The sequence below is a fragment of the Myxine glutinosa genome, chromosome 9 (assembly GCF_964187855.1).
Source record: "Myxine glutinosa chromosome 9, kmMyxGlut1.1, whole genome shotgun sequence".
Classification (NCBI taxonomy): Eukaryota; Metazoa; Chordata; class Myxini; order Myxiniformes; family Myxinidae; genus Myxine; species Myxine glutinosa.
The window spans coordinates 72,765,025-72,780,967 of NC_136269.1; the positions used below are offsets into that span (position 1 = coordinate 72,765,025).

The 15,943-nt window shown below is 43.1% G+C and overlaps 1 protein-coding gene across 1 annotated transcript in view; it reads left to right on the forward strand.

The window, feature by feature from the left end:
• PKD1L3 (polycystin 1 like 3, transient receptor potential channel interacting) overlaps positions 1-15,943 on the forward strand; it is a 171,089-nt gene that overhangs the window by 108,184 nt on the left and 46,962 nt on the right. The window contains exons 24-28 of the mRNA XM_078785103.1: positions 871-1,017; positions 1,269-1,468; positions 4,030-4,262; positions 7,840-8,164; positions 8,339-8,507. Coding sequence (XP_078641229.1) covers positions 871-1,017; positions 1,269-1,468; positions 4,030-4,262; positions 7,840-8,164; positions 8,339-8,507 — 1,074 coding nt within the window. The remainder of the gene's footprint in view (positions 1-870; positions 1,018-1,268; positions 1,469-4,029; positions 4,263-7,839; positions 8,165-8,338; positions 8,508-15,943) is intronic.

The following is a 15,943-nucleotide window of genomic DNA, read 5'->3' on the forward strand; positions in this document are numbered from 1 at the left end:
CCACTCGGATGCCAATTTGCATCATTTATTTATTTTATCTGCATGCTCTGTGTTCATTTTCCATAAGTGCGTGTTTGTATTCTGTGTGTGCATGCCCCAATATTTCCGCATCAATATGGAAATCAATACTTTTTTAGGCCAAAGCTGAATAATAGTAGAAAGTGCAATGGAGGTGTCCTATTATATCATGAAGACCAAGTTGCAATGCATACTTTTGTACTGGGGTTGGGGGGTGGTGGGGGCAGTGTTGGTAGGTATAAACACGGGGAGGGGAGGTTAAATGCTACTATATTACCTCCGCCGTTGAAGATGGACGGAGGTTATGTTTCCATCCCTGTCTGTCCATAGGCCAGATCTGGATCCTGACCAGAACCAAAATCGAATCGGCTTATTTTGTCACATATCCAATTCATCGACCTAGTTTGTCATGTCGTTCACAACTTTTTGACATATTGTGCTATGTATCGTTTTTGACCCGATCACTCAATGGTGAAGAATCACTTTTAAAATTCTCGATCTAGATCTGGATCTTCACCAAAATTGAATCATATCATCTGTATCACATTCCCAACCTCTCCACCAAATTTCGTCCGAATCTTCCCACAACGTTTTGAGATATCCTGTTCACAGACAAACAGACACAGACAGATCGGGGTGAAAACATAACCTCCATCCACCTTCGCTGGTAGAGGTAATAACCTGGTGGTCTCATGCCTTGCACAGGTTAAATTGGGATAAAAAGAGTGACGTGATGTTTACAGCAAGCTAGAGAAAACAACAAGTACAGTTTGAAATCATGAAAGCCAACACATGTCATATACACGCAAGTGCGCATGCAATTTAACCTTCTTATGCTGTACTTACCCACAGGTATATCGCGCGTGTGACTGTGCACGACTTGGAGATGGAACATCGCTCCCAGGTTCTTTGCGACTCCTGGTTGGCTGTGGATGTTGGGGAGGGTCTGCTTGACAGAAATTTCCCTATTTCATCACCTGCAGAGCTCACACAGTTTAGGTACGAGTTTATGTTTCATTCTCAAATCCATCTTCCATCTAACTTGGAGGTCACATTTAACTTTGTTTAACAAGGAGAAATATCGGGACATAGCATTTCCCTTTTCCCTGGATCGATATATTGACTCCCTTAATTTCCAGCATATTGCATTGATAACACAAATTATCCATCAAGTGTGACAGTCAATGTGATCTATTGTTGCCAAAATATCCACACTCACTTCATGATAACCGAGGATCTCTATTCACCAGGAACCTATTCTACCAGAAGACAACCCGTGATCTTCGTGACGGGCATCTTTGGTTCTCTGTATTGAGCCGCCCTCCACGAAGTAACTTCACACGTGTGCAGCGTGTGTCATGCTGCCTGTCCCTCCTCCTTTGTACAATGCTGACGAGCATCATGTTTTGGGGAGTGCCCAAGGACGCAGTCGAACAACACCTGGACTTGGGTGAGTTCAAACACTATACACGTTTTAATTATCCCTTATTAGTCCCCTACTGGTTTCACTCGAGGGGACTATCAAGTTTGCTCTCCATCTATCTGTCCGTATGTCCGTCTGCTCCACCTGTGGTTTTCCAGACTTTTCCCCATACTATCTAACATAATCAAATGAAAATTGGTGCATGGCTTTAGCATGATAAGTTAGAACAAGTTTGAGTTTCAGGGCGTTTTGCCAATCTTTCACAGAGTTTTGCCCTTTTTAGACTTTGAAAATATCACGTATCATAGATGGCCAATGCATGTCCGAGAAATTGAGGACGTGTTCCATATCGGGTTGTTGTTTTTTTACAACTAAAATGGCCGCTAATCGGCCATCTTTGATCGCATCGCAAAACAAAATGATGTGCATACTGTATGTATACAGTCATGTATTGTTTTTGTGCCAAGTATATCCAAAATTGGTCCATACATCTCCGAGATATGGTTGAGGACACACGGACACATGGAGACGGACGAGACCAAATCCATAAGCCGCCGTTTCGGACTAAGTCCGACAGGGGCTAATAATACGAGTTCCTTTACTAGGAACTTCAATGAAGGAGGAGACCATTAGACCCATTAAGCCTACGCAATGGTTGCCAACCTATGGTTGTTTGGCCATGCTCTATTATTTTTTTGGTAGCATTTTGAATCATATTGCTCATTTGGCCATGCTCTATTTGGCCATCCTTTTTAAATGCTGAGCATCAAGCACATAGCATTTTGAGGTCATCTCTATCTAAATCCCGAAGAGATGAACTTATAAAATGGGTTGTGATGTCTGTATGTCTGTCCGTCCATTAACTTTTTGCTATTTTTGCTGCTCCTCCCTTATCACCTGTCTGATTGTTCTGAAACTTGAAACCTGAATACAAGAAAGTAGACCGCACAATTGCTCGGGCTTCGATTTTGGATCATTGGGGCTCACAGAGGGGGAGGGGAGGGGTTACCCCCTGAAAGTTCGGATCCATACTCGTCCATTGTTTACCAATCAATTGCTCTGAAACCCCGACACAGCCCTTCTACTCGCTGGTCCATATGATTGCTTAGATTTTTTGACTTAGGGTCAGTGGGGGTCCCAGGGGATCAGGGAAGCTACCGGGGGTGGGGGTGGGGTGTTCCCAGGGGGTCCCCAATAGTCAGCAGAGGTCTGAACTACAACCTCAAGAGAAGACCATCAGCCCACTTGGGGCTATTTTATTTCTTTGGTATGACTTGGTCGGGTTTTGATTCAAACCGCTGACCTCCCAGACTCGTACCAGACACTCTATCAATTACCCCACATAGTCTGGTAAAGATTGCAGTGAATTGGGACTTTCTAAAACATTTTGGTGACAGGTCACAGATTAATTGACTTGATTTATGAATCTTGCATTACGTCTCATTTGAGACTAAAACTAAAAGGAACTCTGGTGCTCCACCCGAAGGAAGATTCAGTGTTGGCAAAGGGACAGCCTCACAAAAAAGATTACACAGGTGTTTTTTGTTGCCTTCCCAGAGGTAGTAATGGCAGGAATTTGGATTTGATAACTCGCCTACCCTTCGCAAAGGACACTGTAGGATCTTTAACATCCACCAACTAATGGCGACCAATGCCGATGGGACATCGAGTTTAACGTCCAGTCCATCCGAGAGACGGCACACATATTGATGACTCACCCTGCCTGTGAAACACCAGGAGGGCAGTTTATAGTTGGGTCGAGATTCAAACCCAGGTTAGACAGCTCAAGGGCGATCGTGGACATACCTCTAGGCCTAGGGTCTAGGCCATCCTGCCTGGTAAAATCATATTTTCACCTATTTACAATTTACTTAATGAGGACAAATTGAGAAGAAGACTTACCTATTGTGCATTTTGGCAAGTCCTTCAGTAATCAGTTTTATGTTCAAATGCTAATTAAATAATTTTCTTTGCTTACCGATTTTAGTCTTTTTTTCCTCTTTCTTTATTTTCTACATGGGATTTTATTTAAATTATTGCAATTATCCACACATTTGCATAGTTTCGGTTCTCCGCGTGGTTTCAGAGCATACATGGGTTGATCATCATCTACAATCTACATGGACAAACACAGAGGTAGGAAAATGAAATGTTTCCAGGTCCCATGCATGAAAAGGTTAGAATTGATGTGAATTGACTATGTAGTAAAATAACAATTTTGTTAATGCCAAGCCATTGACTTTTATGCCAAGGCACAGACCTTTAAAATGAAACACGAGCGTGAACAATTGCCGTTAACATAGGACTGGGGTTACAAAGACAATGTGCAGATATATCTTGCAACAGGAGTGGATTAACTGCCTAGTTTTAGGAAAAATAAATTGAGGAAAGACTGAAAAAGATTCGTATGTTGAAAAATTGTAAAAAAAAGAAAAAAAAAAAAAAAGAATAAATAAATAAATAATAAAATAAAAAGGGAGCTGTGTTTGAGTTGAACAAATATCCTGAGATGAGAGAGGATAAAAGAAAGAAGAGAATTATTTTCCGTGCAAATGTGATGTTATTTCAAGCTCATTTGTCCATTCTAGGTGAGTTCGAGTTCACCTGGACAGAAATCATGATTGGCATCGAGAGTTCAATCATCATGTTTCCCATCAACTTGCTCATAGTGCAAATTTTCCGACTTGCCCGACCAAAGCCAAATCGTTTGGTGCCAGGATATCGTCCGACGACTGCCAGCTCCAGGCAGGGCAGCAACATAGGCTGGCGGCTTCGCCGTTTACCCTGGCGTGGTGCTCCCACTCCACAATCAACGTTACAGGTGAATTAATTCACTACCCGTCTGGTTGACCAAATAATCGATGCTTCTTGATATTCTATCCCACTCTAATTTTTCTTTCCCAAAATAACTTTTATACATGGAGTATATATTATAGTTTTAAGGAACGTATTTTTGCTCGCACTTATTACCGTCGTATTTTTTAATATCGATGTGACGTATGTCCAGTCGATAGATTTCTGGTGTTTATATATATTGAAATATTCGATATTGAAATAACTGCAAATATTAAGGAAAATTTTCAGGTCGGATGTGGGAATGTCATTTGAGTGATATCACATGATACCAAAGTAAATACATTTTTCCTGCATAACTGAAATAAGATGCATACTTTGAAATACTTTGATTAATTGATTGAATATTTAATTTTTGTAATGTTATATATTATATCATTTTTAAGTCAGTGTAGGCTATTTAATACAAATATTTAGATATTTTGAATGTAATTATTGACATTCATATATGGACCGAAGCATTTCAACCTTTCAAATGAATTTCTTCTGTTTTGATTGATTCACCAATGCAAATAGATAGTTGGTTCACGAGTTATCAAGTGACCACTATATTCGTCATGTGTGTGTGTGTGTGTGTGTGTGTGTGTGTGTGTGTGTGTGTGTGTGTGTGTGTGTGTGTGTGTGTGTGTGTGTGTGTGTGTGTGTGTGTGTGTGTGTGTGTGTGTGTGTGTGTCTGTCCGCAGCATAACTACCCGATGATATCATCCGATCTTGATGAAACTTGGGTGGGAGGTTGATATCATGATCTAGTTGTGTCCTGCCTAAAGTGGGCGTATTGTGCCCATTGTGGGCGGAGCCACGCCCGAAAAAGATGTCTTTTTACGGGGTAATCGAGTTCAAGCCACCTCTTCTCCGAGGGGTTTGGTAGAATCTGACAAGGGTTTCGATATTTGGATTAGGCCAATGTCATGTGTCTAGCCCCATGGAGCTCGATTTATTTTATTTTTTTTCATTTTTTTAATTTATTTTCATTTCATTTTTCACCGAATTTTCGATATTGTGCAGCTAACTAACCTCATAACTGATTATACATTATTTTCTATCTCATTTCAAGGTCAGTATGCTTGGTTTTTAACATTTCCGGGCCTGGCCTGTCCGGGCCTGTTTCGGTTGTAGTCCGTCCTTTGTCATTGAATACCGCTCGTTCATGAACCATCGTCGTCTCCTGACTTGTTGATTTCTTTTTCTGTCTGTATAATGTATTTGTTACTGAATGAATATGAATGATCGTTTTAAGGCCATTTTCCCCGCTAGAGCAGGGGTTAGCCTTGCGGGCCCCATGACAATCATGGTTCCCCTTTTTGAGGCAATGTTTTTATGGCCGGATGCCCTTCCTGGCGCGAACCCTTAGTCGCCTCTTACGATGCGCAGGGATACGGTGTACCTATTCTAAACTGGGGTACACACCGGGATCATTCATCCCAGCAAGCTGATACTCAATTTGCCGACCTCGGAAGGATGACAGGCTGAGTCAACCCCCCTGGTGTTAATTCAGCGATCGACCGGGATTCGAACCCAGGATCCTAGGATCCCAAGCCGGCACCCTAACCGCTAAGCCAACACCAGGCTGTTACTATGTGAAATTATTTATATTGTAAACTTGACATTATTAGTCCTTGGACTACAGTCATGTACATTTTTTCTTTTTTCTTTTTTTTCTTTTATTCTAATAAAACCGAATTGATTGATTGATTGATTGATTGATACCTTACCAGTATAGGTAGATAACTGTTTCGGGTAACGAGTGAAATCACATGATACCTTTCTTATCAGTATAGGTAGAGAACCGTTTTTAACAATGTTTTTTGCTAATTATTAAACAATGGTCTTGGGCCTTTAGGCCCATGAATAAGCTGAACAAGAAAGGACAGCAGATTCACGAAGTACCAAAGGATATGAGACGGGATGGACATGTATGAGGAAGAAAGCAGGATTCGTTTTTTTTTTCCTGTATACAAAGTCGAGGCTCATGTAAGAGCTAACACATAAAACACGTAAAAACATAAACAGAAACATGCATGAAACATATAATGAAGGGAGCGGGAGACAAGATGGGGAGAGAGAGGGAAGCACAACAACAGTAGAGAACAGGGACATCAGGAGATCTGTGGAAGGGAGAGGGCTGGGGTGGGATACACGGGATAAACAAGATAGACATGACAATAATTTTCAGAAAAGAAAACGGAATTTGAAGGAGGTGGATTTGTGGTGGATTAACAGGGGTAGAAAAGATCAAGGTTTTGGATGGGGGAAGATACGAGATGGTGGTGAACAGCTGTTTTAAAGACCTGGAAGGAGGAGTGGGATTGAAGAGAGTGTGGGAGTTTCTTCCAGAGGCTGATGATGATGATTCTCCAATCGCAAGAATAATAGGATGAATGAATGCAAGTGGCAACCTATCTGGACCTTGGGAGGGTGACCAGATGAGGAATTTTATGGGAATGCATGTTACCTGGGGTTGCTTAGGGAGAGTATGGGTAGGAGAGATCAGGAGGAGCAAGGCCAGATGTAAGCTTCTATGAAATAGAGCACCTATAAAACTGTCACCAGTGGGAGAGTGACAGTCCTTGGGAATCTGCTTCCTGTCATGATAAACCAATAATGCGGTCTGCCTTGTTTTTGGCCACCTTAAGAGAGGTAAGGTGGAAAACAGGAGCACCAGCCCAGAGTGGGCAGCCACACTCCATTTAGCTCCATGTGAAAACTTTTCTGGAATTTCTCCCACTTTAAAAAATTTGTATTGTCTTTGCTATATTATTCGCACACATTGGTACTCTTCATTTTTACAGTTGTTGATTGTTCATCATTCATGATTTATTGCAACTAGCAACGGACCCCATCCTATGGGCGGGGCTTCAATTGGGAAGCCCAAATGAAAAGGTAAAAATATCAGAAATTGAAGGCTTTTTTAAAAAAACGATTCATATAAACATCCGTTGAATCATGTCACACGCAAATCATCAAAATCTAAACAGTACATGGCGCCCATTTTGAAAAAAGATTGAATTCTGAAAAACGGAAGCGGCCGCTGCACGTCTTTCTCAGTCGCACGTTTATCTGTGAAGAGTGCACGCCGAATCTGTAACACGGAAGCGGCCGCGACACCTGTTTCTCAGTCGCTTCGCACACGCTGCCGTGTTACTTCGGAGCCGCACGTTTATATCGGAAGAGTTTGTCAGGAGTCGATCTACTCTCTTCTGGTACGTAGAATAAACAGTATTTGTAGAATTTCAACAAAAGCCACATCACTGTTCATATTGGTAAATATTATTCCATCGTGTTTGGAAAAACTGTAAAATTGGAAAACTTGGAAAAACAAGATAGCCTATTTTACTCCCAGGGGTCCCAGGAATACCCACCCAAAATATCGTTGCGATCGGTTGAGCCGTTTTTGCGGTACCTTCGAACGGACGGACGGACATTTGGTGAATTATAGTAAGATAACTTGTGCTACCTCCTTCATTATTTTTGCTTAATAGTAGGCAGATTTTAAGAGTTCTATCTCGGACTAGTTAATCATTCCCTCCTTGAATCTTCCATTACAGGCAGTTCGGAATCTTGTCAGTACCGTATCTGAAGCTTTTCCATCTCTACCTCGAGTCCGGGCACCAAATGCCTATCGCAGCGTCCCTCACTTACAGCCTCTTACAAGGCGGGGCTCAAAAGAGATGATGGAGCTCCACTCATATAACCTCGGCACAACTGGGCCCACAGAAACCGAGGAAGCCAAGGCAGGGGACATCTCTCGGCTTCTTGAGCTTGTTTCGGAAACGATCAGGATGCAAAACGCACCACCCACCGAGTTCTACTTTGATGGCCGCAAGCAGACAAACAGTCTCTACCTGCTCCTCGACCCTATTCCTATCAGCAGTACGTACAATGATGACATATTCTTACTTTGTTCTTTTTATATTCCTCTAAGTCTAATACCAAACTGAATAGACCACGACCTTGCCACATTCCAGGCACAAACATCCCCAATGAACTGAAATCCACATCCCTCATGCGGAGAGCAACCCGGGCTATGTAATGTATTCCTCACAGCTTACACTGGTCGGGAGGATAAGGCGGCCGACATCTGCCTGCAGCTGCAGCAGATCCGGGAGGAGTTGTGGGAGTTGAGCGAAGTTGGTGGGCCGGATGCTAGAAAGTACCGCGAGGCTCTACGTGAGGTTGACAGGATGCTTGAGCTTTTGGATGCTTCAGGTTCTAGGTTTGCCAGTTTTAAACCCAATATCAGTTCTCATTGCCTTTGTCTTTTACCATTAAACCTCAGGTGTCATTTGCTTCTGCCTGAAAAGAATACACCTTGATGATTTGGGGTGGCATACAGTATGTGGCATTCCCATCTGAGCACTTAGCCTGTGATTCTGGGATCTTGCTTTCAAATCCCTTATACTTTGCTGATTTGTCCTTTATTACTTCTGCCACCAAAGGTGTACAGAGGTTATGTTTTCAAGCCCCTTAAGACCCCCAAACCCTTTAAGATCACAAAGACCCCTTAAGACCCCAAAGATCCATAAGACCCCTAAAACCTCCAAGACCTTTTAGACCCTGAATACAATTAAGACCCCTAACACCCTCCAGACCTCCAAGATCCCCAGAACCCTTAAGACCCTGAGACCGTTTATAACCCGAAGACCCTATAGGACCCTGAAGACCCTCTAAGACCCTATGTGCCCCTATTGTCCCCTAATATCCTATGGACCCCGTTAGACCTTCTGTCTGAGGGCCTTCTGCAATAATACCTGAGGTTCTCCAGTCATAATCAAAAGGCCCCCCATTGGTAAACCAACTCAGTGCCAGTACCAAGCTAAGAGGGTGCAAAATAGAATTAACTTATTTATTTTCTCGTTCTTTTTTTCAGGTTCTGCTCATCTTGGTTAGCAGCATAAAAAAGTCCCACATGACAAGGAGTAAACAGTGTCCATGACAACAATTTCACCTCATTATAATAAAATGGGATGTTTACCTCCGCCACCAAAAGTGGATGGAGGTTATGTTTTCACCTGTTTGTTTGTCCGTTTGTCCGTTTGTGAACAAAATATCTCAAAAAGTTGTGGACGGATTCGGACGAAATTTGGCAGAGACGTAGCGAATGTGACAATGACGAAATGATTAGATTTTGGTGAAGATACGGATTCGGATCCGGCTACGAGAATCAAGTGATTCTTCACCATTGGGAGATTGGGCCAAAAACGATATACTGTATAGCGGGATATCTCAAAAAGTTGTGGACGGATTTGGACGAAACTTGGACAGGTTGTGTGTGCGACAAGGAAGAATCGATTCAAGTTTGGTGATGATCCGGATCCAGATCCAGCTAGTAGAATTTTTAAAGTGATTCTTCACCATTGAGTGACATGGCCAACCAGGCGGAGGTATGCTCTCTACTGAGTGTCCGTTATAGTTTTGTGATTTTATCATTGCCAAACTTCCGGAATTTTTAAAGATATTAGATTGAAAGTTACACAGCTTGTTTGTACCCATGTGTAGCATATGTGTATACAATCTGGTCAGAATTAGTGAAAGGTCAACGTCAATGCCATCCAAAATATTTAAAACACCTATTTGGGTTACCATTAGAAAATATATCAACCAAATTAGTTATTCACAACATTCAATCATGTAAAACACTCGATAGGTCAAATTTTCCAAATTACTAATTGCTGTTTCCATGGCAACTATTGTTTATTTGGATTTTAAAAGTATCGTACTATGCCCACCATCTTTCTTATTTGTCTGTTTGTTTTTCTATGAGCAGGATATCTCAAAAAGATGTGGACAGATTCAAACGAAACTTTGTAGACAGATTGGGTGTGCGACAAGAAAGAATTGTTTAGATTTTGGTGAAGTTCCAAATTAGGATCGAATAATTTTAAAGGGATCAATCATAATTGAGTTTTTTTTTTTTTTTTTTTTGTATACAAGATCGAGGCTCATGAAAGAGCTAACATTAATCACACAAAAAGACAAACCGACACACAAAACACAAAAAACAAGGGGAGCGGCAGACAAGATGGGGAGAGAGGGGGAAGGACACAAAAGAGAGGGGGAAGAGGGGGAAGGACACAAACACAACATTTGAGAGCAGGGACATCGGGAGGACTTGGGGGGAGGTGGGAGAGGAATAAAACATATGAACACTGCAAGGATTCTGGGGTGAATTACCGGGGGTAGAAAAGATCAAGGTTTTCGATGGGGGAAGATAAGAGATGGTGGTGAACAGCTGTTTTAAAGACCTGGAGGGAGGAGTGGGATTGAAGGGAGTGGGGGAGTTTGTTCCAGAGGCGGGAGAAAAGGGGAATGAAAGAGTGAAGGTGAGCAGAGAGCCTAGACTTTGGCAGTTTAACCATAAGAGGGTTGCAGGCAGATCTTGTGCGACCTGAAGGAATATTGGGGGGACAGAGCACAGAGAGAGCTGGGGGAGCAAGGCCGGAGAGGAGTCGGTAGAAGACAGAAAGACCACCAACCTGCCTGCGGTGAGTGAGTGAAAGGCCCTCGGTGATGACTACATCGCAGGAGATTCCAATGATTCTGAAAGCTTTGGCCTCAACAGCGTTAAGCCGAGCAAGGTGTGAGGCAGGAGCACCAGCCCAGAGGGGGGAACAGTATTCCGTTGAGCTGCGGATGAAAGCCTTGTATGTGGTGAGGAGCTCAGGTGTGCCAAGGAAGGACTTCGCACGACGGAGGATGCCCAGTCGGCGACTGGCTTTGGAGGCCAGCTTGGAAATGTGGTTTTCCCAAGAAAGATCATGGCAGATAGTGAGACCCAAAAGCTTGAGCGACAGAACTTCTTGGAGAGGATTGTTGAGAAAGTAGATGGGAGGGTTGTCCAGTCGGTCCTTTCGGAGAGACATTGTAAGAGTGTGAGATTTGTCAGGATTGAAAGACATGTTCCACTTGTTTGACCAGTCTGTGATTTTGTCCAGGTCTGCAGAGAGTGAGGAGGCTGCAGACTGCCGATCTGAGGGATGAGGAATGGAGCGACAGAGAGTAGAGTCGTCAGCAAAGAGATAGAGAGGATTTTCAAGAGAGTCAGAGAGATCATTGATGAAGACCAGAAAAAGCACAGGGCCCAGAACACTACCTTGGGGAACTCCAGCCTGAACAGGAAGAGGAGATGAGAGAAACCCATTCAGGGCCACACGTTGACTACGACCAGAGAGGAAGTCCGCCAGCCATGCGTGGAGATTTCCATGGATACCAAAGGAGGAGAGTTTGGTGAGCAGAGCAGGGTGCCAGACCGTATCGAAGGCACGTGAAATGTCAAGGGAGACAGCTCTAATTTCCTGTTTGGCGTTGAGGACCTCCATCCATTGTTGAGAAAGCAGAAGCAGCATGTCCAGAGTAGAGTGACCAGGTCTGAAACCAAATTGATGATCAGAGATCAAGCCATTGGAGAAGAGGAAAGATTTAATATCTGAAGCAATGATGGATTCCATGACTTTGCTGATAATTGGGAGAAGGCTGATTGGTCTGTAGTTGCTGGGATCTGTTTTTGCACCTTTTTTGTGCAAAGCGGTGATGTTGGCTGATTTCCAAGCAGATGGCAGATGACCTTGAGCAAAAGAGAGGGTGAAGAGAACAGAAAGAGGGAGTGAAAGAGCAGAAGAACATGATTTTAGGACCCGTGGGCTGATGCCGTCAGGACCAGTTGCAGAATCAGAGTCGAGGGTTGACAGAAACTTTCACACCTTGTCAGGAGGAAAGGACACAGAGTCCAGGAGCAGCTGGGTACGACTGGGTACGGTGGGTACAGAGAGGGATGGGTTTGGGACACAAGATTTAGAGGCAAACACAGAGTTGAGGCATTCAGCTTTTTCATGTGCGGAGTCAGCCGTTAAGCCGTTTGAGGTGAGGGAGGGGATGGAGGGGGAACAAACACCAGAAACAGATTTGACCAGATGCCACCAGGATTTGGAAGAGGGAGACAGATAAGAGAGTATGGTCTTGAGAATGGTGAGATATTGTTTCCTGGCTCTCCTGAGGGTGGACACACACTTGTTTCGGGCTTTGTGAAAGGAAATGAGATTTCCTTCCGTTGGATTTGCTTTCCAGGAGACGAAAGCAAGTTGTATCAGGGCAACAGCCTCACCACAAGATTCCGTGTACCATGGACGGGAGGAAGGGTATGACAACTGAAGACGAGATGGGATAAATCTGTGCATGAGAGAGAGCAATTTACTTTGAAAGAATTCCCAGGATGAGTTGATGTCAGAGGCGGTAGAGATGGGAGACCAGTCCAGATGATTGATGGCTGCTTGAAGACCGTGCCAGTTGGCCTGAGTGAAATGCCAGACTCGTCGACGCTGAGGAGGCTCTCTGAGAATGGTCAGAGAGATGTCCACTTTGACAAGCACATGATCAGATGAGCCGATTGGAGCAGAAGAAGAGCAGCAGACATTTTCAGGGAAGTTTGTCATAACCAAATCCAGAAGAGAAGATGCTCCGTTGACTGAGATCCGGGTCGGGAAATTGACAGATTGTGTCAGTCCCAGTGAGTCACAGAAGTCCTTTGCTGAAGAGCCATGGCTGGTGAGAGAGGTACCCACACCCAGCCAACTGGCATGGTGACAATTGAAATCACCACATATGAGGAAGAGAGAGTTGGGATGGGTAGATAGAAGTTGGTCCATATTATCAGACAGTGAGATGTAGATGGAGTCATCGCTGTTTGGTGGACGGTACAACACACATATGAACAAAAGGTGGGAGCGAAGGGGAAGCCGTAGCCAAAGGTATTCCTGGGGGTGAGGTGGAGAGAGGGCAGTGGAGGGCGAGTGAGGAGGAGAGTTTTTTATAAAGATAGCAACCCCACCTCCAGGACGAGGCTCAGGTCTATCATACCGGAGGAGGGAGTAACCTGGGAGAGATACCAAGGAATCAGAGACATCATGAAGGAGGAAAGTTTCTGTTAAGCAGATCACATCTGGTTTGTCAGAAGCAACCTGTATGGAGAGGTCAGTCAAGTTTGAGCGAAGGCCCCGGATGTTTGAGGTCCATACCGTTAATGAAGAGGAAGGGGGAGCATCGGGTCCAGAACAGGGGGGGGGGAGGGGTAGGGTAAGATGTGGAAGAGGAGGAAGAGGTAGGGAGAGCTGTTGAAGGTGTGTCAGAGATTTCAGAGATTTCAGAATAGCTTGGAGAAAGGGAAGAATGGGGTGGACAAAAGGTTTGATGGAGATTGGGTGAGGCACAGTGAGGTGTTATTTGAGGAGGGGGAAGAGCGAGGCAGAAGGTTTGGGGAGATGAAGGTGAAAGTTGGAAGGGGGAAGAAGCAGGGAGGATGCTTTGAGGAGGAGGGGTGAGAGGGGAGTCTAGGAGCGGAGGAGCGAGGGAGAGTCTCGGAGGGGAGGGGTGTGGGGGGAGTTTAGGAGGGAGGGGAGGGAAGGGGCAAGGGGGGAGATTTGAAAGGGATGGGTGATGGGGAGGATTTGGAGGGGAGGGGTGAGATTGGATTTTGAAAAGTGTACGATTCATGGGAAACGAACATTTTTTGCAAAATGAGTTTGAGACCTTCGAGTCAAAAATACGTTTGAGGACACTGGAGGAGGGGTGGAGTTCTGGATAGTTTAGGGAATGTAGAAAGGAGGAACTGTAAGAGATGGTATTATATATATTTTTTGGAATGAATTGATTTGGTGAGCAAGACGAAAGCATCCTTTTGTAGGAAAAGAAGAAAAGGGTGTTATAATATATGAGAGAAAATAGTTGTTCAGGGGAGAGATTATACATTTCTAACCGCGTGATCGCGAACGAAGAACGAACGAACAAAAAGAACAACAAATAAACGAATAATACCTGGGAAGGAAATTATTTTTTTTGGGTTTTTTTTTTTTTTTGTGAGTACAGATATTAAACAAGGAGGTACGGGGTGAAAGACTGGTACGAAACAGAGAACGAAAATAATTTCAGCGCATTCGACGAATCGCTGAGAGAAAAACAAAACCACAAGGTCGGAGACGGTACGGTAGTCTAAGCCTACGAGTACTAGGCCGCAGAATACTCGATACCATTAACCGACGATTGTGTATACATGTACGAAAAATTAGCACCGAAAATGCTCTTAAAATTGAGCCAAAAACGATATCTCAATAAGTTGTGGAAGAGTTATGACAAAACTTGGTGAATGAGTTGTTTAGGTGACACAAACAAGCCGATTAGAATTTGGTTCAGGTCAGGATCCAGATCCGGCCTATCAGTGGGATACAAAACATAAACTGTTCAACCTGGTGGAGGTGGGCTCTCTACCGAGTGCTGTTCGAGTCTACTGATTTCCTTGTAATTTATGTAAAAGTAGACTATAATTTCTCCTAATATCCTTATCCTAGACGTAATATATGCGTAACCTTATCCTTGAGCCGTAGCCTCTGTCCAGATGAGAGTTCAGTTCAGTTTTTTATTTGCATTATTTATTAATTAAAATCAATCAAACACAAAATCCAAGAAACATCCATCTTATTATGAGAACAGTGGAGGAACCTGAAAAAAAGCATGTCTTGTAAAATTTCAAATTTCAAATTCCAAAGACAATGCATTGGGATGAAATTATGAAGACAGAAATAAAGATACTATAATGACAATAAAAAGGTGAACAAACAAAAGTTAAACACAAATAAGTTGACTTGAAGGTCTCGTTGGATTGCTGATTGAATACACTTTCCGAGACCTTTATCGAATGTATTTTCCAGTTGAATTTTAAACACCGACACAGCATTAAACACTGCCATGGAAATGAAATGGAAGTCGGTTTTGTACATTATAATGGAATACTCAGCTTCATGAAGGATTTAGTGTCAGTCCGAGTCGGTTAGGAACTTTAAAGATGGATTCTATCAACAGAAAGCCAATAAACGATGTGTGAAGTGAGGTGCGGCTCTCATATTGAGCATTTTAAAATGCTTCAAAAATTCCTCTGATGAAGGGCTAACGCTCAAGTAGGCTGCACCTCACTTATCACGCTTTAGCATGCTCTTATTTGCTTATCACGCTTTAGCATGCTCTTATTTGCTTATCACGCTTTAGCATGCTCTTATTTGCTTATCACGCTTTAGCATGCTCTTATTTGCTTATCACGCTTTAGCATGCTCTTATTTGCTTATCATGCTTTAGCATGCTCTTATTTGCTTATCATGCTTTAGCATGCTCTTATTTGCTTATCATGCTTTAGCATGCTCTTATTTGCTTATCATGCTTTAGCATGCTCTTATTTGCTTATCACGCTTTAGCATGCTCTTATTTGCTTATCATGCTTTAGCATGCTCTTATTTGCTTATCATGCTTTAGCATGCTCTTATTTGCTTATCACGCTTTAGCATGCTCTTATTTGCTTATCACGCTTTAGCATGCTCTTATTTGCTTATCACGCTTTAGCATGCTCTTATTTGCTTATCACGCTTTAGCATGCTCTTATTTGCTTATCACGCTTTAGCATGCTCTTATTTGCTTATCACGCTTTAGCATGCTCTTATTTGCTTATCATGCTTTAGCATGCTCTTATTTGCTTATCACGCTTTAGCATGCTCTTATTTGCTTATCATGCTTTAGCATGCTCTTATTTGCTTATCACGCTTTAGCATGCTCTTATTTGCTTATCATGCTTTAGCATGCTCTTATTTGCTTATCATGCTTTAGCATGCTCTTATT